Here is a 22760-nt window from a genome sequence, read left to right as displayed (position 1 = left end):
ACTGTGACTTTGTGGCTGTGGATGCTCCAACTCCCAGTTGATATTGTTCCTAGGCAGACAGGCATCCAGTTTGACCTATACAATATCTGTTATAGTGCTCAATTTCTCTGTGTGTGCAGTGACTACATGTGTATTTGTGTGTTGTTTTTTTTTTTCTACATGCACTGTGTTGCACACTGAGGCAAATGGGTGTAATTTGTCACAGCATCTGTGCGCCTGGCTGATGGAGTGAGAGTGTAAGCAGGGTGAACACAGACAGAGAGCCTGGCCCTACCTCCACAAAGACATGCCGCCGAGAAGCAGGCGCAGGGAGTGAATTAACAAGAGGAAGGATTGGAAAGGCCCAAAAAGTGAACTGAGCTTCATGAAGATCCATTATTGACTTGAACCACTGGGAAGGACATGACAAAACTGGATGGAAAGGGGGAAAAATAGTCCTGGGTGGACCGGGCGAGAGAATGTGAGAAGAGGAGGCCAGAGCCTGAGGCGTTTCATCTGTGATAACACACGGACAAAAGCAAAAAGCCCAGATTAGACACATGAGACCAAAAAGGATTTCCAAAGGAAAATAAGGTGTGAGAACAGAGGAGCCACTTTTTGTAACATTTGTGTTGCTTTGAAAACCCTTGGCCGTTTTCTTTTTTTTTTTTTTAAGTGTCGTCTGGTGGCTGTTTTTGGCCTTTCATGATATTTTCTCACAAGAATTAAAAACGCCCACAAAAGGAGTTAGCTAACTGTTAGACTTTTCTCAATTTCTTTCCTCAAAGCAGGACAAAAAAAAAAAAAAGACGACGCAGAAACCATTCTGAGGAGATTTCAGAGATGACATTGAATAGCAAGTCTTCCTCTTTATCCTTCTACTACATGCTCTTATCGGCGGGGAAGGTGACATGCAGCAAACATTGCTATCACTCGTGCAAACCTGTTGCCTTCCCTATCTGTACCACCCAACAGATCACCTCAGAGCAGCACATGCTAATATGGAGACAAATAACCATGAGGTAAAATTTCTGTGAGATTATGCCCCTCTTTATTTGACGAATGGTGTCACCTTGTTTTCCATCAGCTATGCTCAGGGTGCAAGAAGGGAGGAGCGATTTATTCAGGAAACCTGCTGAATTAGGGCTCTTTTGAATGAATAGGGAAGCTGGTGACATTCGCTGAAGTCCTCCATTGAGGCCACCAGGGACATCAATAAATCATGTGGCAAACCAGGGTCCTGCGCACCGATCCAATGCTGGCTTTGTCCCAAAAATTGTTCACTATTAGACTCAATGTCGTTGGACAGGAAGCACCGTGGCTGTCACTGGATACACAAAAATCACACAAAACAACACTGACTCCTGCTGATGAAATTCTGCATACATTTTTTTCTCCCCATTCATCTGTTCATAATATATGACCTGATTCAAGAGGAGCAGTATTATTGAGGCACGCTGCATCATGACTTGTCCAGCCTCATCAATCGTACTAAAGCACTTGTAGTATGTAGTTTGCATGTGATCAGTGCTTATGCATCAACCAGACTGCGTGATCAATCGGAAGGAGGTGGCCAACTTGTCACTGAGGATGGGATATTTATCTTTTTTTCCAGGGGTCACCTCATCCTGTGCAAGTGAGAACAATCTGGCTTTAATGTCAAAAATCTCCAGATGAAGTGAGTCCCCGAGCCAGGCTGGCTGTGCCGCATCGTCAGTGGGCAGCTGGCAAAAGCTCCCTTCGAATTAGAGACTCCACAGGAAGCCAAAAATAGAAGCTGCAAAATCATCCATCAATAAGGCTTGTGATGGTTCGTCAGGCCGTTCCTCTGAACTGTTACTGCTCTGTCATCTCCCTGTTCAGGCAGCATGACAGGGAATAACGAAAAAACTAACACGTCAAATGAGGCTTTGGCCAAGGTCACCTGAATAAACACAGTGATAAAAGGTGGAGCGAGATGAAATACACAATGTCCTGTATCATTTATTAACTGAGATGAACTCATAAATAATTTACTTATTATACTTAGCACTTATACTTTACTTAGTTATATACCTATCAATAATTTGAATAGTTGCCTTAATTTCAATTTCAAAATGTGTCCAAATGAATATAAAAAAATGGCATTAAAAAATTGTACTTCATTAAAGTTTGTTAATGTGCTCTATTTAAAACTTTAGGATACGACTTAATGTAACGTAAGTGGATCAAAAACAGTAAAGTAACAATCAGGACAGTCTGTAATTAAGTGGGGCGAGCTAAAACTGTGCAGGCAGCATGGCGGTATAGTGGTTAGCGCTGTTGCCCCGCAATAAGGAGGTCACGGGTACGATTCCTGGGCCTGGGGCCTTTCTGCGTGGAGTTTGCATGTTCTCCCCATGCTCCAGTTTCCTCCCTCCATCCAAAGACATAATCTTTTGGTTAATTGGTGGGTCTAAATTGTCCAAAGGTCTGAGTGGTTGTTGGTCTCTGTCTGTCTCTGTGTGTTGGCCCCGGTGACCCCACGCTCCCTCTCTGTGAGCTAAAATTGGCTCCAGCACATTTGGACATTACAATCCAAATATGTTTTCCTTTACAGAAACATTTTATGAAAACTGTTGGCTTCAAAGTACGTTTTTTAATTGCACATTTTGAAGTCCACACAGGTTGCTGCAACCTCCAGATTTGGAGAGAAAAGACAAGGTGTGAAAGACCCATGCAAACCTTTCTTTACAGAAATGTATTAAGAGCACTTGTCCTTCACGTTACCAGGAAATGTGAAAGGTGACTTTTGGATGCACCTGACCCATAACAAAAGGAAGATATTTGAATAATAGATATATGCTTAACCACCGTGTGTCCATCAATTATGTGAAATTGCCCTTGAGCAGGACACAGATCCTTGGCCTGTCCTCTCACTGCTTCGGTCTGGTTAAACCATTAATACTTGATATTCCTTAAATTCGTTAGATTTAAATGTCAGAAACCCAAATGGAATTACTATATGTCCATCTCATTATCTAATGGGATAAACATACATAAGCACTGTTTTAGTTCCCCTGAGCCGTTAAACCAGAACCAGTAATTAAGGATGTCCTCACCACCCAGTCGGTCCTCCAGAGATCACGTTTAGCCTCGTTTATGCTAATACCAAACGCTCTATAGCAGCAGACCAACCTCCATGGGATTCCCTCCCAAATCCCTCAGGGCAAATGGAGATGGTTTTATCAACAGCGCTCATCAGAATACCAATAAGCTGATATCACATAGCAGCACACAGACCAAGGCGCCGCACCCTTAATGCTAAACTGAATCCATATTTCACTCTTGAGGATAAAGGCTGACAGATCCAAATCAAAGTAATCGTAAGCCTGAAATAGGGAGTTTTGTTGAAGGTAGTCCAAGGCTTTAATTTTAAGATTTGAAATAGTGCCAGAGCGAGCCACAGAAACAGATCTGACCCATCAGCTTCGGGCAGACCAAACCCGTTATCAGTGCCCGGACTGTCTGGAGAGCTGTCTGACTAACTGCTGGTAACATTTCATTATCACGCCTGAAAAGAGCGATGTTGGCCCAGACCGACTTCAGTGAACTCTGCGCTTCAGCAACAAGTGCCACTACCAAAAGGAATACTGCCACACCTGCAACTCTGTACAACTACTAGTACTACAACTTACATCAATATCAGCTGCTAATGATAAAACTAATGGTAGTTTTATCTAAAAATAGCAGGCGCCAGGATTTCAGGATGTGAAAACGGTCTTAGCAAAGGAGCTGCAGGTTTGATTCCCAGCTGGCTGGACTCTTTCCTGTATCTCATTTAAAATTCAATCAAGAAATAAAATAGATTGCAAATTATTATACTATAAAAGGTACTTTAAAAACTGATGAACAATACCTTTGATCGAAGCCTCTATTAATAGTTCTACGAATATAGCAGAGGCTCAATACCACAAGGCCCAACGAACTGACATAAACTGGATTATTATAAACATATTTATTGGAAAATGTCCACCAATAAAGCAGAATGTCCAAGTTCCAGCATTGTCTGGAAGCAATTTGAATTCATGCTGTTACCTGCCAACGTAAATAATGCAGTAATCATACAACCACGACCTCATCTCTGATTTCAGGGCGGGCCCTGCTTGCTCTTCTCTCATTGACAGGATACTTCAAGGAGAAAGGACCTGTACCATCGACTGCTTCAGCTGAGCTGAGTCAACATACAGATTTTAATGAGGACACAAACTGTCAGAAAATTCCCTGTAAGTAAAAAAAAAAAAAAAGACTTCAATGAATCCACCTCCTTTTTCTCTTCAACACTTTTTCCACGCAGGAACATAAATTTGCACCTGTCACGAGATGAATCATGCGCCAACTGCTGCATCACTCCATGAGTAATGGTGATTTCATCGCCTAATTGTTGTTGATCATTGAAATAGCTCGGAGTCGCGGTTTTAAATGTGGTGGCACGTCACCTGTACATGAGTGCTGCTTTCGAGTCACTCTCACTGCGTCTTGGCATTTAAGAATAACTCTCTTCATCCACTCTGCTCGCTTGACTAGTTATAACCAAATTCAGGGACAGAGCAGTTTGAACGATGGAAAAAAATATATGGGTGCATAAATAGCATAATCTTTAGAGCAGCATAAACAGACATTCTTTTGGTCGCCTCTTGGGTGTGTTCCCCTGCCACCCTGGGGAGAGCGTCTGTCCCGTGGGGGGTGGGGTGTACAGACAGATAGGGCACATCCTGTGGACCACTGGGAGCGCTCCGGAGGAGGACTGAATGGACAGAGTGGTGGAGAAGGTGGAGTGGGATCTACAGATGTGAGCCTTGAGATAAGAGGGAAAGCTTTCGCAACAGGATAATGGCTTCCTGTTTGCATGCTCCGTAGATTGTTTGTCAGGTTACAGAAGCTATGAACAGAGGCGTGTTTATCTGAGAATCGGGCGGAGGGAGAACGCAAAAACAAGAGTAACAAAGAGTCCTTTTGGTGCTTGCTGCGGTAATGATTTAGCTACAGTAGCTGTGACAGCAGCAACAGATCTGACAGGAAGGAGACACATTAAACAGGAAGTTGCCAGGAATTTGAGGGAGAACGCTGAATTGCAGGCCTGCAGTTCAACAACTCCAACTACAGTCCCTGACACTGGCAATCTTTGAGAGATTTTCTAGACTTTTACTGGTGTTGGCAACTTTGAAAATACCCCATATGGTTGCAACAGCAAACTTTAATCTCATAAGACAAAGTCAGATAAAAAAGATTACTCAAATCTTGTGAAATTGTTTACTTCACACCAGCCAGCCTTGGAAGCAACTCTTACTTGTCAGCCTTTGTTATGAAAGCTGCCAGGAAAAAAAAAAAAGCTAATTTAATTAGCATGATACAAATGGCTGACTTAAGTGTCAACACACCATGTTCACACAAATTTGAAGCACACAAGGAAAATGGTGTTTTCAGTTCTTTTGAGGATGTTAAGGCACATCTGTCTGCTGCTGATGAGAAATGTTTCTACGCTGCACAGAGACAGAGACCTCAGGTCAGTGCGGTAGCTCTGTGTACTGTAAAAAAAAGAAAAAACCCAACAGCCCCTGATGGAAGAAAACAGAGAGCTCAGCTCAATCTCCAACTGAGCAATTGAAAGCAAAAGTGAGCAACTTCGACTCAGACTTCCTCTCTCTAGATTAAACCGCTGCAGAGTGACCTTGCTCCACCTCTGCTGGAGCTTAGCACTTCGTTCACAGCAGACCAGTCCGAGTTTATCACTGCTGAGGGATTGAGGCAGATTTGTCAGGCGCAGCCTTTGGGTCCACTGCCCCGAGGTGGAGCTTTTGGGTACAAACTAGATATCATCAGCCTGTTTAGCTAACCGTCAAGGAGCCTGGTGGGTCCCAGCCTGACCCCCATGTTCCATATTCATGTGACATTCTGTCTTGGTAGTCTGCCAGACTTTTGTACATCCACTCCCAGAGCCGTGATCCTGTCCTCTGAATCTGAAGCAGCAGGGACTCATAGAATAACAAGAAATACTAGGATTTAGCGCCATATGTATACTGTGTGATTTCTACAAAGTAGGGCTGTCTGAAGACATTTAACGGCAGAGGAAAGATGTTTCATTCATCTACGGACAGGCCACCAAGAGAAGACACCTCATTTTACCATTCATGACTTTCCCCATCTGATCAATGAGCTAACTAAAACATCCTTATGTGTTTATAAACTACTAATGACCAGATCTACTGAAAAAATAATGTCAATTTGTGCACTCTTTTCTTCTTGCACAGCCAATCAAAATCAGTTAATTACTATGATTACCATTTTCTGATTGCTACTGCCACAGCTAAGGTTGGAAAACAGAAACGGCTGAAATGCAAATTCTATATAATGCCAAATTTAATTAATATAATTCTATATTGTACATCATACCAAACAGCAAACTTCAGTTTGGAGTAAGATGTTTTCCTTCTCTACCATCTGTTCATGTGACGACGAGAACGCCGAAGAGTCAGTAAATCTGTGAGAACCTGTTTGCATCCATCTCTAACCCCCCTTGTACGCTGCAACACTGCAGCTCATATCTTTTACCATTTTATTAATGTGGCGCAGTTATTATACCAATGAAAATTGCATGAGGCCTGTTAGACTACCATTTGCAAGGCTTCCACAGAAATGTCCTGTTTTCTCTTTACACATGCAAAGCCTGCTGGCATGCAGGACCCCTGGTGGCACACCGACGACACCCTGTTGATGCTCTCAACCCCTCCCCTCCCTTTGCTCCACTCACTCAGCAGCTGGCAGCGCAGGACCTGCAGGCTCGTCTTCATGGTATCATGTGATCCGACTCCTCCTCCACAGTGCTCATGGTTCTCTAATAAAGAGAGAGAGAGAGAGGAAAAAGAGAGGCATCAAAATCACATTCATTTCATGGCCACGTGTCAGAGTGATAGGTTGTGATTATGTCTGGGCAGGTTTAAGTAGACGTGGAGAAAGAGGACAGGATTGTCGACTTTGATTTTGGAGCTTAACCTTGAAAGTTTAATCCCCGTAATGACTTCAGGCAGCAGCTACAGTCCTCACAGCAGGTGATATGAATTAATATCTCATATTAACTAATATTTCACAATAAAAGCCAAAGTAGAGGCTCAGTTTCAGATCAGCTGTGGCATTCAACAGACCGGATTGGTCAGCAAAACCAATTGCAGAGCATTAAACATTGACCAGTAAGCCTCGTTCCGAGACGATCGCTGCATGTGTGTTAGCGAGACAGACACCCAGGGGTGCTCTTTAGGAGAGTGACTCACTGATGGCCTTGTGTTAAATGAAAGGCCACACACTCACTCACACATCTTCTTTCACCCTCACAGGAGGGCGTGAATGTGTTGAATGTGCATCTGGCTCTTTACCTCTGTGTGCCCAAGGGCACCTCACATGCCCACGCCACTCACCCATGCAATCCACATATAAAGAGACAAACACACACACACACACACACACACACACACACCTATGCGCCCTTCACCCCACTGGCATGAATAATCTGTTGTGAGTGTGTTGTGTGAAATTGGATTTGCAGCTCCCCGGGTGAGGGGTCTGGTTGCGGGCAACCTGCGTTCTCTGTGAGATGTGTGAGATGAGAAGGACGGCAGAAACACGGGGTACTGATCCCTTCATAAGCTTCATTTCTTATAAATGTCCAATGTTGAGGAGGCAACACGCTGCATCTGAGTCATCCAGTTTATATCTTTGACATTGTGGCAACCTTTTAATACTTGTAAAGTATGTGGCGCTATAAATCCGCACAGAGCAAGCACAGAATATCTATTTATCCATCTATCTGTCTCTGTCTGTCTGTGCGTGCGTCAACTAATTTGGCTATTATACTCTTAGATGACATGTAGACATGATTCTGTTCTTGTTCCAAGTATTTAAAAAGTGCTCTGACACTCTTAACTCACAGCTCTGACTATAATGGCATGAGCTCAGACATAATATAGAGCGAGTAATTGCAAAAGAGATGAGGCTGCAAGAATATAGTGGTAGCAGAGGCAGAAAATTAGTTTTTCCCTGCTTTACATCTTAAGAAATGACACCAGCTTACAACCATCCCAAACCCAAAACATCCTCTCATACCAGCATCATGATTCTGCAGTGTTAGCAACTCTGTAGTCTCGCTATGCTTTGGTTTTTGTTTTTTTTTTGTTTTTTGTGGGTGTGTTTGTGTGTTTGTTGTTAGCATCATGTTCTTGGCCTAATGAGCTCAATGGGAGCGTGTGAAGAAAGCAGCTGGGCCTCTCCACAGTGATTGTACCTCATCAATGATGCCAGGCCACCAAGGCTAATAGAAACACACTTTAATTTACAGGGAACAACAGGTGAGGCTGTTGGGCGGAGGAGGGGTGGGGTGGGGTGGGGTGGCGGGGAGATAGTGACGGGGAGTGTTTCATTTATACTTGTCACGGAGCAGAACAAGGATTTTGTTGATGTTGAAAAAGGAGGACAAGCTGTGTGGATAAAATCCAGGCTGCTTGGGGATCCTGCGGGGGAGCTGAATCATTGCTCAGCTGTGCAACACATGCAGGTAAAAGATAATCCGGGGCGACAGTTAGGCTCATTGCTAAAACCCTGGATGGCAAGAGGGGCTCGCTGACAACAGCTGAATATTTTGTGAATGCAAGGCTACACATTTAATTATTATGGCGGACACATGTTTCAGATGGTAAGCTGTTGAGGGATTTTATGTCTATTGATGCATTAGAGATTCGTACTGGGTGAATGGAGGTGGAGGCCACGCTCAGACAGACCTTAGAACTGATAAAAACATGAACGTATTTCAGTGAGTCCACAATGTCAATAAACTCCAGCAATAAAATTCAGGGTCTTCTGTCAAAAGGCTCAACTTTTGCTGTCACACAACATCCTCCTCAAGTTGAGCGGCTCACAACAAATTCTTCTTATTCTTATCATGCATCAAAAGTTTAAAAGGTCGGCATATTTCCAATTTGTTTTTATTATTCCATGTTGTTGAGATCTGGCCTCTGTTCATACGTTTATGAAACCTATCAGTGGCAAGTGATAAGAGACTAGATGATTGTCTCCACCCTCTCCAACTTAATAATAGCAGCAGTAGCAGTGAAGTCAAGGAGCTGCTTTAACAGTTTAACAATCTGAAGAGCTTTCCAGACCTTCTGTCCTTAGACGCCTGAATAAGATAAGGACCCCCCCCGCCTCCCCGAGCCACAGGCCGCTTCAAATTATGTCGCAAAAAAAAAAAAAACCCCCCAAAAAAAAACAGGAACAAAAGCAGATATCACAGCTTCAGCTATAGCCGACAGATTCGCTGATAAAATATGCTATCGGTTTCAATGTTGCACTTTGCAGACCAGCTTTCTGTTGGAGCGGGGAAAAAATAAAAAATAAAAAAAGTTGCATGGCAACTGACATGCACACAGTTGGCAGCCATCACCATAGCAACCCTGATAGTACATTGTATTAAAATTCATTCACAAGGACACTTTGGGGCTCAGACAGAGGCGGGAATAATGAAAAGAAGGGGGGAGATTTTTACAGGAATTATAGAAATTGTCACTCACATCAGGCGGACTGAGAAATTCCGTCTCTTTGTCTCTGGGATTCGGTAGTATGTCTGGAAGTGGGAGGGGGCCGGGGTCACAGACTAGAGGCCAAAGCCAAGGTCACTCAAGACTGCACAATGAATTAATCCCGTCACTTCATCTCTCAGCAGCCACCGGCCGCGGGGGTAACAATGCCTTTAATTTTGGACTTCCCTCCATTCTGCAGTTATGTATCGGGGCCGTGGCAGCAGGCTGGCTGCTTGCCCACGGCGGCTGCAGAGAAGAAGAGGGAGGGAAGGGAGGTGTGGGAGCTGACGAGTACGGCGACGGTGCAAACTACAGTGTTGTGCTCTCACAGTCAACTGATAAATGGACCCCCCAATTGAAAACGTTCTCACACTTAGGTTTATCTCTTTTTATGAACTGGAGATTTCTGCTGGCTTGAGTCTGAGGAGGAAGGTACAGAACAAAGGGAGGGGATAGTAGAGATTTACAAAGACCAAGAACCTGGAAACTGAAGCTACAGCACTATCCCTGCTTTCATGACGTCCTAACTTTTGGGAAGCCAGTTATTGAATAATGTTGCTTTTCATCTCTCGGCATTTACAGCAGACTTACAGTATGATCACAGTCGCTCTATGGCTGTACTGTGCCCTATGAGGAACAGGTTATATGAATGATTTCAGACTTGATGGGCTCCATTTCCAATTTAGAGCTAACTTTCATTGGGCCTGCCTTTCCACAGCCACCCACAGAAAGCGTCCAATACTCAGCACACAGCCACTAACAGCTCTGTCCACGTTTCATGTGCTGATGGTGTTGATGAGGCCTGAACCGTACTGTGACTCAGGAGTAAAGCTTTACCTTTGGATGCCATCTTCGTGACTTTTCAAAGCAACCAGCTGCTGGCCTCCAGTGACGGAAGACTGTGGGCTTATTATGAAGATGGGAATCTGATTAGTGATTACAACTGAACAATTCTGTTATGAAATCATTTTATGTCAGTGGGAAGGTTAAAAGACAGAACATGAGACTCCTGGGCTCTGATAATTGAATTATGCAGCCAGGATACACACAAGAAGTGATTGATTAAGAGTATTTACAGAGAGCAAGAACAGACCTAAATTAAATGTGAGCAGCAAGATGTCCAGAACAGGAAAAGGTTTCCTGGTAGACCTCTAACCCGCCCATCCTGGAAGACGCTCACATAGCTGAGTCACTGTGTCGCCTTCGGTTGTGGCCTGTCATGGTAAAGCTGGCAGGATGAATTGCTGATGCTGCGTCATGAAGGCTGGCGGAGGATACGCGAGTTATCAATCAGCGCCATCTTTCCCCTGCAGGCCCTGCACACTGTACAGCAAGACAGCAGCCATTAGAAGAACATTAGACTGCCAGCATGCAGTTCACCCTGCCCATAACAGTAAAGCGAAGGTGTCAGCCTCCATGTCCAAAATGGTGAGCACATCTCAGATTATTTCACAACAGCAGTGGCACTGGTACACGACGCATGAACCTGGAAAAGGCAACGTGACATTTGACTGTCTAACACTGAAGAGTTTTCCTTTAAGTGTTGATGAAATAATTACATGTTGGCTCAAAGGGACACCTCGCACTTTGAACTATTGCTATATTATCGTTCCCTGGATCCTATTGACCTACACAGACTAAGATGAAGGGCTTGTTTAAGAGCTTACCACTTCTCCATAAAGGATAAAAACAAAACAAAAAAAACAAAAAAACAAACTACAACACTCAAGGCTGTCACGTACCAAACATTTTTGGTGGGTAGAAGGCTGAAGTTTCCTGGTTCTACACCTCAGACCTGAATCGCAGCTCAATTTACAGACTTTGAAACAGATGTCTTACTTGCCTTTAAATGATCAGGACAGAGACATAATCTCAGAAAGAGTAACGAAGTAAAACTAAATTCTGTCTCACTATAAGAATTGAAATCTCTGTGGCCGGGGAGAGGGGGGATGAAGTGATGATTAACCTCAGTGTCTGAAATGCCGGTTGTTATGTTTATTCTTCGATTTTCTGTGCTTTGTAAGCAAGCTGTCAGCTCATATCCATGTCTTGGCTAGAGTCCCAAGGTTCACGTATTGTGTATGTCAGTTCAGAGAAAGCAGAACAGTGTAGCATTAGAGATGATTCACTTGTCAATAGACTTGGATGATAAAAACACTGAGCTCGATAAAAGAAAGTAACCCATTGAGAGCGTTAGTCACAGTTATCTGTTGTCGTAGATGCTTTTCTGTGTGTGTTTTGCTTCTTTCACACGTCAGGAGACAAAAACTCCTGCTTCCAACTCACAGCACATTTAACAATGAAGAAACCCACAGCAGCTCTTGCAGGATGAATGAATTTCTAAGCCGTTCATGGGAGAACTCCCACTCAGGAGGAGTGGAGCACCTGAGCTTAGGGACAACTGAGGAGGTGTGCAACAGCATCACTAGCCTCTTCATTACTCAACATGCACACACGCATCCAGGACCAATGACTGAGGCAATTTATCAAAGCAATCGTGGCTAACGCTCTACGTGTGGGCGTGTGAACACATGCGAGACAGACAGAGAGATAAATGCTGGCCAAATAGAAGACCTGCAAAGCCACCGCAGAGTCCATTTTTAGGAGCTACATTTTACAGTAGTTCCCCGTTTACTTTGGAGCTTATAAATCTTCTGGAGTGGATCCAAGTCAGCTGTCAACTCTGTTAGAACAAGAGTCTTCAGTCCTGCAGGGCCAGTCCAAGCCAAGTCACTTCATTAGCAAATTGCCAAGACAGAAACAGAAACTGTGCAGCCAAGTCAATTCAAAACTTTACACAGTTCGTTCTCAAGTAAGTCTTATCCTTTGTGATACAGTCTCAACTAAATATCTCGTCTAGTTTCACATGAAATAATTCCCACAACAGTGAAAAACAGCAAATCCAACTCTGAAGTTTTCAGTTTCAGGGTCTCAAGAAAGTCATGTTTCAAGTCTGTGGCTCAGGGGGTTGAGTATGAAGCCCACTAATTGGAAGGGCAGCAGTTTGATTCCCAGCTCCTCTTGTCTGCTTGTTGAATTGTCCCCAAGCAACATGCTCCAATCTGCCTCTGATGAAATGCAGACAGTGAAAAGGTGCATATAGGAGAATGTGTCTCCTCTCTGAGTGATTCGTAAAACTAGAAAAGCTCTATATGAGTTCGGTCTAACAAATGATAAGATGTCCTCATGGAGTAAAGTCCAATTACCTGCATTTCTATGCTCTTTGCGCTGAAACACAAAGTGACAGGCAGCTTCACTGTATCACACTCAGCAGCCATTAAGACTCGAATGAGCCCAGACTGTCTGACAGATTCAGCGGGGGGTTGAATCGGTGTGTAACGCACACCTGGGGTCAGGTTTGGAACAAAGAGCGAGACAGGTAACAGAGCCCCAGGGAAGGAGCGGTGACAGACGTGTTACATCACTGGAAAAAGGACACCACAAGCTGAATATCCAGCACTTGGGAGTGATAGAAGCAGAGGGTGCTGCCAGCGAACGGATTTGATTATTGCCATCAAAAACGGTTCCCCTGTGGATCGATGTACAAATTATTGTTTAGTTTGACATGTCGTCACAACTTCAGAGCTTATTATTTTGGCCCCAAAAAAAACAAAAAACAAAAAACACACAGTGACACTGAAAAGCATCACAGATTATGCATGGCTGTCAATTAACTGAAGTCTACATCAGCACTAAGGCACTACATCAACAGAGGCAGACAAAGAAGAGACAAGTTGAAAGAGATGGTGAGAACAGTTAATAGCTTTATCACAAAATACTCCGATGTACTGAACATCACAGACAGATGAAGTATTAAATAACATCCAACCTAATGGATGTCTCCTATAAGACGTTTTTTTTTTTTTTTTTTAAAACCAGCACACAAACACTTAAACACTAGGAGACCTCTGGACCTGCAAATTCTCAGCACTGGCTTGCTCCCTCTCTCCGGACCGCTATCGAGCCAGGCAATGAAGGAGCAGACATTGGGATGCAGCTCACCCTCTCTACTGTCTGAGTTGTAAATATCCTCCCCTCCATCTCCGTCCCCCTCTCCCTTTCTCCCCGCTTTTTCTTTCCGTCCTTAGGCGACCTTCTTCTGACTGACTGGCTCCCTGTCAACGAGGAGCAGCATGAAACTACGGCTTGTCACGTCTCTCTACACTTGTCACAACCGGTAACACACACACACACACACACACACACACACACACACACACACACACACAAAAATAACGCCGCCGTAACATTAACAGGGGTTCGGACGTCAGGTAAATTCACTGCACTTACTGAATGCATAATGACATTTACCAGAGCCACCAGGGATTTTTTGAATGGGTCTGAACCAAATCCAAACACTGCAGAGAGATGCATGTTTTAATGTATTCCAGCTCCACAAAAGGTCAACTTAAAGCTGTGCAGCATTTATAAACTGTTCCTCACTATAATAATGTTGTCTTTTTTTTTTTGTTCCCAACGTAGGTTCTTGTGAATTACTGTTTCATAAGACAAGGTCTGACACACATTTGTGAAATATTAAAAGAACATCTAAATATAATTGTTATTGTTTTACTGTTACTGTTCCTTTTGAGACTGCACACACAAAGTGAAATGAGGTGCGGCATTGAGCCTATTTATTTGTTGAACAAAAAACAGGACAAGACGGATGTAGACAGAGCAGGTCAAAAGGCAGGATGAATCGTGGAAAAACAAGCCCGTACAAGGTGTCTGATCAGAATCCTTGAGAGAAAATGAATAATTAGACTGGATACTGAACTAAATTGTTTTATCCAGCATAAAAAAAAAGACAAAAAAAAAAAAAAAAAAAAAAAAAAATCTGTTAACTGAAATGAAAGCAAACTTCTTTGCACCTTTTTTTTCTGTCAGATCGAAACAACACATTTTCCAAGCCTGAACTTTGGCGTCTGTCTCACGGTCAGATCTCCAGAGCATTACATCTCACCGTGCAGCAGGAAACTTGTCGGGCTCATTGACAGATTTATATGGAGTCTGCCTCCCCTGCCTGGTTACATTGATTATCGAACCAGCGGCGCTCAGCGAGTGAGGCCACAGAAACGAATAACAGGCACAAGATCCTCAACGTAATAGCTGTCAAAGATCTAAATTAAAAATACACCAGGAAAATAGGCTGGACGACCTCTGATGAAGTCTTTAACCCCATCGATCAACGCTGTGTCTCTGCTCCTTCTCTAACTTCTGAAGCATTATTTTTACACGTGGAAACACTATTTTTGGAAGGTGCTTTTAACTACAGCTCCAGATTTAGCATCCAAAAAGTGTTAATAACAGGTTTAGCTGGGTGTCTGCTGGGGGATAACATTTATCTCCTCCAGACACGGAGAAGAGCATGGCCGCCTGTCTCCCTGAAGCTGGGAGGCTTTTAACGCTCTGTGGAGGGGTCTCCAACATCGATTACTGTACAAGACTTGATGTTGGAGAAAAGCGTAGAACTGCAGAACCTTTCCTCTCTGTTACATTTCTTTAATGTCACGTCATGCTTTCGCCCGAATAAGGTATTTCTGTTCCCTCATTTGTACTCAGTTCAGTAAGCTGGAGCTGGAAAACTGGCCATTTTTTTGTGATAAAAGAAATTTGAAGGCTTCCGACCAGTAAGAGCAGCAAATTTTGGTCTTTATTTGATTTCTTATTTAATCTTATAATTATTTGATCAAACACGGATTACATTTGCATATCCTCACACTTTTGAGTTCAGAAAAAAGACAAACTGTTCATCCTGCTTTGTTTTGCAGCAACAGGATGATAGCGGATTAATGTTAATCAATTTTTAATTAATTTATATTTTTAAAAGAACTAACCAGGAAAATGTGAAAATGTTCGCCTCTGTTAAAACTGAGAAGTGTGATTTTGACACAGCTCATAATCTTGATATTTGCTGGAACAACCAGAGACACTGAGGAGGTAGTCATCCTATAAATGAGAGTTCAAAAAGGTAGAAATTCAAGCTTATCATTAGATCTAATTAGATTTTATTAGAGCTAAAGAAAGGAAGAGTTTTTAAAAGAGGATCTGTCAAAACATAAGTGGTTCTTAAGCGCCAGGAAGAGCCATAATTGACAATCCTTTGGCAGAATGACACCGAAGTCAGATGTTAAATTCAGTGTATTCTGCGTGTGTAACAGCAGACAGCTCGAACAGGCAGTGTAAGAAAATGTCCACTTTATCCCTGTGAACCTCTGATCCCTGAGTGCCTCTGGAAAGCTGCTTAGCATTAAATGATAGAAAATTTATCTGAGAGCGCACCTGCCCTGCTTCACCTCCCTCCAACATTCAGCCCAGTGAGAAATATTCTGCATTTCAAACAAAGCGTTTTGCATTTTATATCGACAGGTTGAAACAGTGAGATTGTGACTGCTGCCGATAAGAAACAGGAGTAATGCAAAATGCAGAAATTGCGATTCTGATTGTATACTTTGATTTGTGGATAGTTCTAAAAGTTATGACGACTAATCAAACTAACTACATGGTGTTCAGACCTCCGGTGGCCTGAATAGTGTGCGTACAGGATTGTGTGGCTGAGCAGTGGAGGTTAACACAACACAACAGATTTGCAGGTGACGCCCGTCTGCAGCAGGTCGTCCACCTGTCAGACTTCATTGTCTGCCAACCTGCCGGCGGCCAAAGCTGACACAGTTTGGGAGCAATTCAGTGATGGAGCGCCTCTCTAGATGCTCAACATGACTCAATGGACATCAATTCACCAAAATGGAAAATGAGTCATTTATTAAAATTTGATCTAACATCCAAGTGGGGTGTTAATATGAATTTATTGAAAGTACACCAGGAAAAATTTCACAACTTTCTGAGCTTGTGCATTTGTCTAACTAAAGCTGAGAAAAATGCAAAAAAGAAATGGAAAAAATTTATATCTATATATATATATATATATATATATATATATATATATATATATATATATATATATATATATGATCACTGAGTCTGGTCCATTTTTGTCGCACATTTGTCGCATATAGTTCTGGCTGCAGATACTATAACTATTTTTTCAGTTACAACTGCAATTTTTGCTATTCACTTTCAATTAATAAATATAGAAAATAGAAAAGATGCAACCATGTTCCCTCGTGTCTTTACAATATGATTTGTGTCTGTGGCTCCAGTGCTTCATCGTTAATGGTGTTTTTAAAAAAATTGCAGCTCCTGTGATTTGGCTCTTGCACTTGACCATGGTGTGATTTCAACAGCATCACCATGAGGTCAAGCCTTATTTTCTAATTCCTTTTGAAAGATTCACTGAGTTGAGAGTACAGTGAAACTTAATGGACAAATATTTTTCTCTTGATCTTCATCAAAGAGAGAGAACTATGCAGACTAGTCTCTGAATAAAGAATAAATGAATATTATCTTCTTTTACAAAGGGAATTTATAAGATAAGGCCATGCCTGAAGTGTGTATTTGCAACTTAAAATCCTGATTTGATGCATTAGTATTGCTTCTTCTTCCTCAGTTTTGGATTCATCAACTTTACTTATTTTTAGCAACATACAGTATATTCAATATAATGCAACACTTTAAATCCTTTTTTAATTCAAACTAAGAGACAAGCACAGCAAAACCGCGGCAAAATATCATGACACAGCAGTGGCACTGGAACACCAAGGGTGCTGTCAGCCGCCATCCATCCTCTTGCCTCCCAATGGGCATCGCAGTTAGCTGGAAGCCTCCCTCAATGCAACTCACCCTCTTATGCTGAGCAGGTAAATCGTTAAGGGAGTCCGGGGATACTTCATCACAGAGGGCTTTGATACGGCGAGGTAAACCTTTTGGTCAAGTGAGAGTAGAGGCACCATTAGAGTACTGCAGGACCTCGGCTGCAACGCTGCACTGAGAAGATCCATTTGTCAAAGTGCTTCCCGATGAAATTTGAGGGGAGGAGGGCCTTAAGATTCCTCCACAGGTCCCACAGGAGGCAGAGACTCATACATCGATGGAGGTTAAGTGAACTGCGCTCACAACCACACACACAGACACACTCAGTTGTTGGATAGATATTAAGAAAGTTCACGCATGAGAGGAGGACAGAGTTTGCTGTCGAGTTGTGAGACTAAATGATTCACGTCATCTAACAAAGCATGAGTGGAAATTTCATTTGCCTTGCGCGTGAGAGATTAAAAATGTAGCGGAGCAAAAATGACAAAATAAGGGTTGTTAACCAGACGCTTCTCTTCTAGGCCTCAATTAATGCAAAATACGACGCCTGGTGTTGCCATCAGTATACCATAAACAAGCTTAATCCCTTCACATCAACAGGGCAGGACACTCTCCTTATTTCAACATGCTGAGTGGGTGAGAGCAAAAACAGACTCTTGTTTTGTCTGATGGGACTCCAGTGGTTATTATTACCAATGATGACACTTTTATAGACTAATGCAACAGAAAATTGGTTCCCAACCAACATACAAGTTGTCAAATAAATTGAGTTCCCTGCTGTGAAACACTGTTTTATGGGCAAAATAATCAACGCAACATCGGCTTTATTGGTGTTGAACATGACATTTGGTTAAAATACAAGCTCTAAGCAGTGACTAAAGGTTGTAAACCAGAAATGCTGAGAAATAAAGTGAGACCTGAATGCAATCACGGACAGTAAGGAAGCTGATGCGGCTGAAATAGGAAATAGCTACCATAGGAAATCCTCTCGTTCTAGAACAATGCTGCCGTATGAATTTCAAGATGTAAGCTAACAAAAATGTGACAACAGACAGTGGAATTCACTCTTTCCTGCAAACATACGACATGATGATCCTACTGAGAGTAGAGCCACACAGGAGTTATGTCGGGAGCAGGAAGGAAACGAGGCCTTTTGGCACATACAGGAATGTCCATGAGGTAGACACAGCAATCCTGTGCTGCACACAACAATTTGCATTACAAAGACAGAAATACATTTTGCTCCCAGTGTATCTCTACACTTCCCGTCTCAGCTGGGCTGCAAACATGCTTTCTATAGATGCAGTAAATCACTCAATTTAGCAAGGCAAGAATGAAAACTCCAGGAAGTTCCTCACTATACACACGCAGGCCTAAGTTTACCTCCTGACGCAGCCTCTTGTCTGGTGACAATGGCAGGAATGAGAGTCAGTGGGTGGGAGGGATGTTTTTTGGAGTGGGGGGGGGTGTATTGTACCTCATTTCCTTGAGTGGTGCGGCAGAAACGGCTGAAAGCCAGCTGGGACGAGTGAACGAGGGGAGCAACATCTGCGGAGAACTTCCAACGTCCAGAGATTTCCCGCCGGGTGACGACCACGTGTCGGTGAACAAGAGAGTCGGGAGGAGAGATGCTGTATTGTTCTCCTGTCTCCTCCTCCCCCCATCCACCCCACCCTCTGCTCCAACCCTCAGTATTATTGAGACGGATTAACTCCAAGAGCTGTTGGAGTATGTCTAACAATGCAGACATATATATGCACACACACACAGTGCGTCAAGTAGGGCCTATGTGATTCAGGCAGACAGATGAAGGAGGACACACCAAAAATATGAAAATGACTGCTGGTCTCCAACTGGAGACTTTACACATGGGTGAGCAAGCCTACTTGCTCAATTCTCCAAATATATATATAAAACGTGATTACGTCAACAGAACACATTTCATGTAGCACCACACACACACACCTGCAGTGGGGTGGTGGATTCAGGGGACTGAAACTGATGGAGCCGGGGGTCTTCTCCGGACGGTGGTGGCCTCACATCTCCAGCCTCCGCAGGACAGAGCAATAATTCAAAGAGTACTGTTTGGTTAGGAGGTAGAAGTGCAAAACTTTGTGGAAAGGCAGCAGTGTTAACTGCTGCTGTAGTGATGCAGCTCTGGGATCGATGTTTGCCTGGAGATAACAGCAGATATGACGGTGTGGGGACTTGACAGGGCTGACATTTTAAAGAGAGATCCTACTAACACCGGTCGAGTGGGTGTCCGGTTATCGTGGAGGAGGTGATAGAGGGGCAGAGTTATGACACGTTATGCGAATTAATATCACAGAGCCGACAGCACCATGTGGCGCAGGTACTGCTGCCAGAAAAGAAGAAAATAACAAACAGGATGTATGAGAAGTGGTAGAATCTGAACAACCCTGTTCACAGAACAGGAACCAGGTATGAAGCAGACAAACTAAATCCAGCACATATCCAAAACCTTACGTGGGAGTTTTGAGTTCTGTCTGTCTGCGTTACAGGAAAACACAATTTCTTAGCTACAACTAATTACTCCATAGCTTGCTACCCCCTAATCCAAAAGCCCAAATAGATTCAAGGGACAATGATACAAACGGAGTAAAGCTGGACAAAGCTGAAAACACGTGGAACAGCTTTGCTGGTCACTAAATGTGGCGAAATGAAAATGCCAATAACTCCTGTTGTCACCATCCTACTTTAACTAACTTAGCTTGCTAAGAAAAGCACTTCCGCTAATGTTTCTGAACATAGTCTTAAAAATGTAACGTAATCAAAGTGTCGATGGGTTTTCTGAAATATAATAAATCTGTATATCTCCTCAACACTGAAGCTGCAGGGGGTTTATTGCGTATCTTGAAAAAGTCCTTCAGAAACATCTAAACGGTCCAGAAAGACACAGATTTAAATGATCTTGGTTGTGACTGAAGCGCGTAATTTCTTGTAGCGAACAAAAACAATCCACGCCTGCGAAACTGGGCCACAAGGCTGATAACTGCAGTGTTGCTCACAGCATCAGCCTGAGAAAAACAAACCAATTACTCCGATTCATTCAAACAGAGGAGGAGCTGAGGCCTGCTGATGTGATTTAGAAACCTCTGTTTCAAAAAAAACTTAAGTCCCCTCCCAAAAAAAAAAAAAGAAAAAAAAAAAGAAACGCAGCACAAGTTCCGACAGGATTCACGTGTTTATGGCACCCGCAACAGGATGGTGGTTAATTGTGTCGAGCTTTAGTTGCGTTGAGAAAATGTGATGCAAGAGGCTCAGGGCGTAAGCTCTTTAGAGGTGTGAAGCAGCCTTTCAGTCCGAGGAGCCTGATGTATGTTTAAATAGCTTTAGCATGGATTACTGTCAAACACGCAGCATCCATCAAACATCTCTCAGGGACGCCTATCGGACAAATAATGAAGCAATCAGTGCAGCTACTCAGCACACTAATTACCAAGACCGGCCCGGGATGGCCCCCAGCAGCATCTCAGAAAATCTGTGTGTGTGTGTGTGTGTGTGTTAGTTTTTAAAATGCTTTCCAAGGGGGAAAAATGTATCACCACCAGACGTTTAATTACCACAGGATGGAGAGCTTTGGTTTGCCTGTGCCATCACTCATGGCTGAATTAATGAATAGGTAAACAGCAGAGGTACAAGCCACACTCAGCATGATCTGGATGAGATCTGTGACACCGCACACACTCGCAGAGAGAGTCAGCAGTGTTGGATATTATGGATGAAGAGGGGGTTGAGTGCCGTGGCAGGGTGGAGATGGAGCCCAGGAGAAGAGCTGAGCTTTGGGTGATTTGTTTGGGAGGCTTCACAGAGCCTGTGAGTAAGTGATAAGTAATACAGAGGATACACGCCCTCTTGTTCCGATTCGCAATAGGTCGGAAAATAAATGACACAAGGGAAACAATCACTGCATGACATCCAAGAACATCAGTCTTAATTCCCCTCACTAATCATTAATAACAACAACAATAATAATGATAATTCACAGATTCAGGAATGCTTTTCATTACGCTCCAGTCTTGGTGTTGTATTATACCCAAGCATGTAAAATGTCCTTCACCATTTCCCGCCATTCAAGGTAACATCAAATTGGCTATTTTGTACAACAGCCTAAAACCTAAAGGACGTCTACTAAATATATTCATATGAAATAGTTATTCATGAATCATTTCCTGTTATTTAACTAATCCTTTAAGCAGCAGACAATGGTTAAGCGTGAAGTCTGCCTGCTGCTGGATCATTATATATTTACAACATTTTGGCAAGACAGAAGTTTCCTCCCGGTGTTGGTGCATTCAGACGCCGACGCCGAACAGAGAGCTGACGAAAAAAGAGAAATAAATAAAAAACTGTGCCAGACAAAATGAATGTCAATGGCATTCCAGTAGCCCGTTTACGGCTATCGTAGTTAAATGTCAAATGGTCGGCCCTGCGGGGAGACACAGCCGGCTGGGAGAGAATTTGCAGATGTTTCTCCTTCCATCACTCTGCCATTACATCTCTTCTGTGTGATGCCGAGTGTGGGGACGGGACAATACGGCAGTATGAGCAGCCGTGTCTATTATTATTGAAAGAGTGAAGAAGAGAATGAGTGCCAAGGGGAAAACAGAGGAGCCAGCCAAACCTCGCCGACATTATTTTAAGAGTTGCTGTGGTGACAATTTCTGCACATTACTTGCGTACCGCAGACAACAAGGCGGTGCGCGCAGTGCAATTTACAAAAGGACCATTCCAGTGGTTTTGCAAGTTGTAACTAATTTACAACGAATCACTTTGCAGAGCGGTTTTTAATTTTAGATTCATTTTGTCTATCCAATGGCTTCAATTTATTTTGTGAATAACAGGACCGGCTCAACAACCTGGGCCAAAAATGTGTTGACCACATTTATTCTCCTGCTCGGGGTACATTCCATTCATCTACCAATATAAAAATCATAAAAAAGCTTCTATCTAACATTTCAGGTAAAAATACATATTAGTTCATTGACAGTGTAGAGCAGTTTCCTCACTTTGCCAAATTTATTTATCTTTATTTATCTTCTTTAATGGACACACCCACAGTTGATTATAGCACTTTGTACTGGAAATGATAAGGAGGAAAGTAACGCCAAATCAACAAGACATGAAAAAACACTGATATAGCACTTTAAGTCGACATCTGTTCCAGTCGCACAACCAAATGCATGAGCTCAGTGTTGAGAGGGAGGGAAAACTCTTTGCAGTTAGTACAGTGTGTTTGACATATCGTATACTTCAGCAGGCTGCAGTGTTTTTACAGCATGAGCAGCCTGCGCCGTGACCAGTGTATGTCCCATTTATTTGCAGCTTCCGACAAAACCAAAACATCGATTCATCTCTGCGACCCAAAGGACAGTCTTTGGAGAGCGAGTAAAGGGGGGCAGTCGTTCCATCAGCTTCATTTGGCTCCTGCTGTCACAGTACATGTGTGATAATCTGGTGGGGAAC

General features: G+C 43.0%; 1 protein-coding gene across 1 annotated transcript in view; it reads right to left on the bottom strand.

The window, feature by feature from the left end:
* tmem108 (transmembrane protein 108) overlaps positions 1 to 22760 on the bottom strand; it is a 39879-nt gene that overhangs the window by 9746 nt on the left and 7373 nt on the right. Inside the window, exon 3 of the mRNA XM_029528870.1 lies at positions 6749 to 6832. Within this exon, the coding sequence (XP_029384730.1) occupies positions 6749 to 6788 (40 nt within the window). The 5' untranslated portion in view covers positions 6789 to 6832. The remainder of the gene's footprint in view (positions 1 to 6748; positions 6833 to 22760) is intronic.

This window comes from Echeneis naucrates, chromosome 20 (genome assembly GCF_900963305.1).
Source record: "Echeneis naucrates chromosome 20, fEcheNa1.1, whole genome shotgun sequence".
Classification (NCBI taxonomy): domain Eukaryota; kingdom Metazoa; phylum Chordata; class Actinopteri; order Carangiformes; family Echeneidae; genus Echeneis; species Echeneis naucrates.
This window is presented reverse-complemented; position numbering and strand designations above follow the sequence as displayed.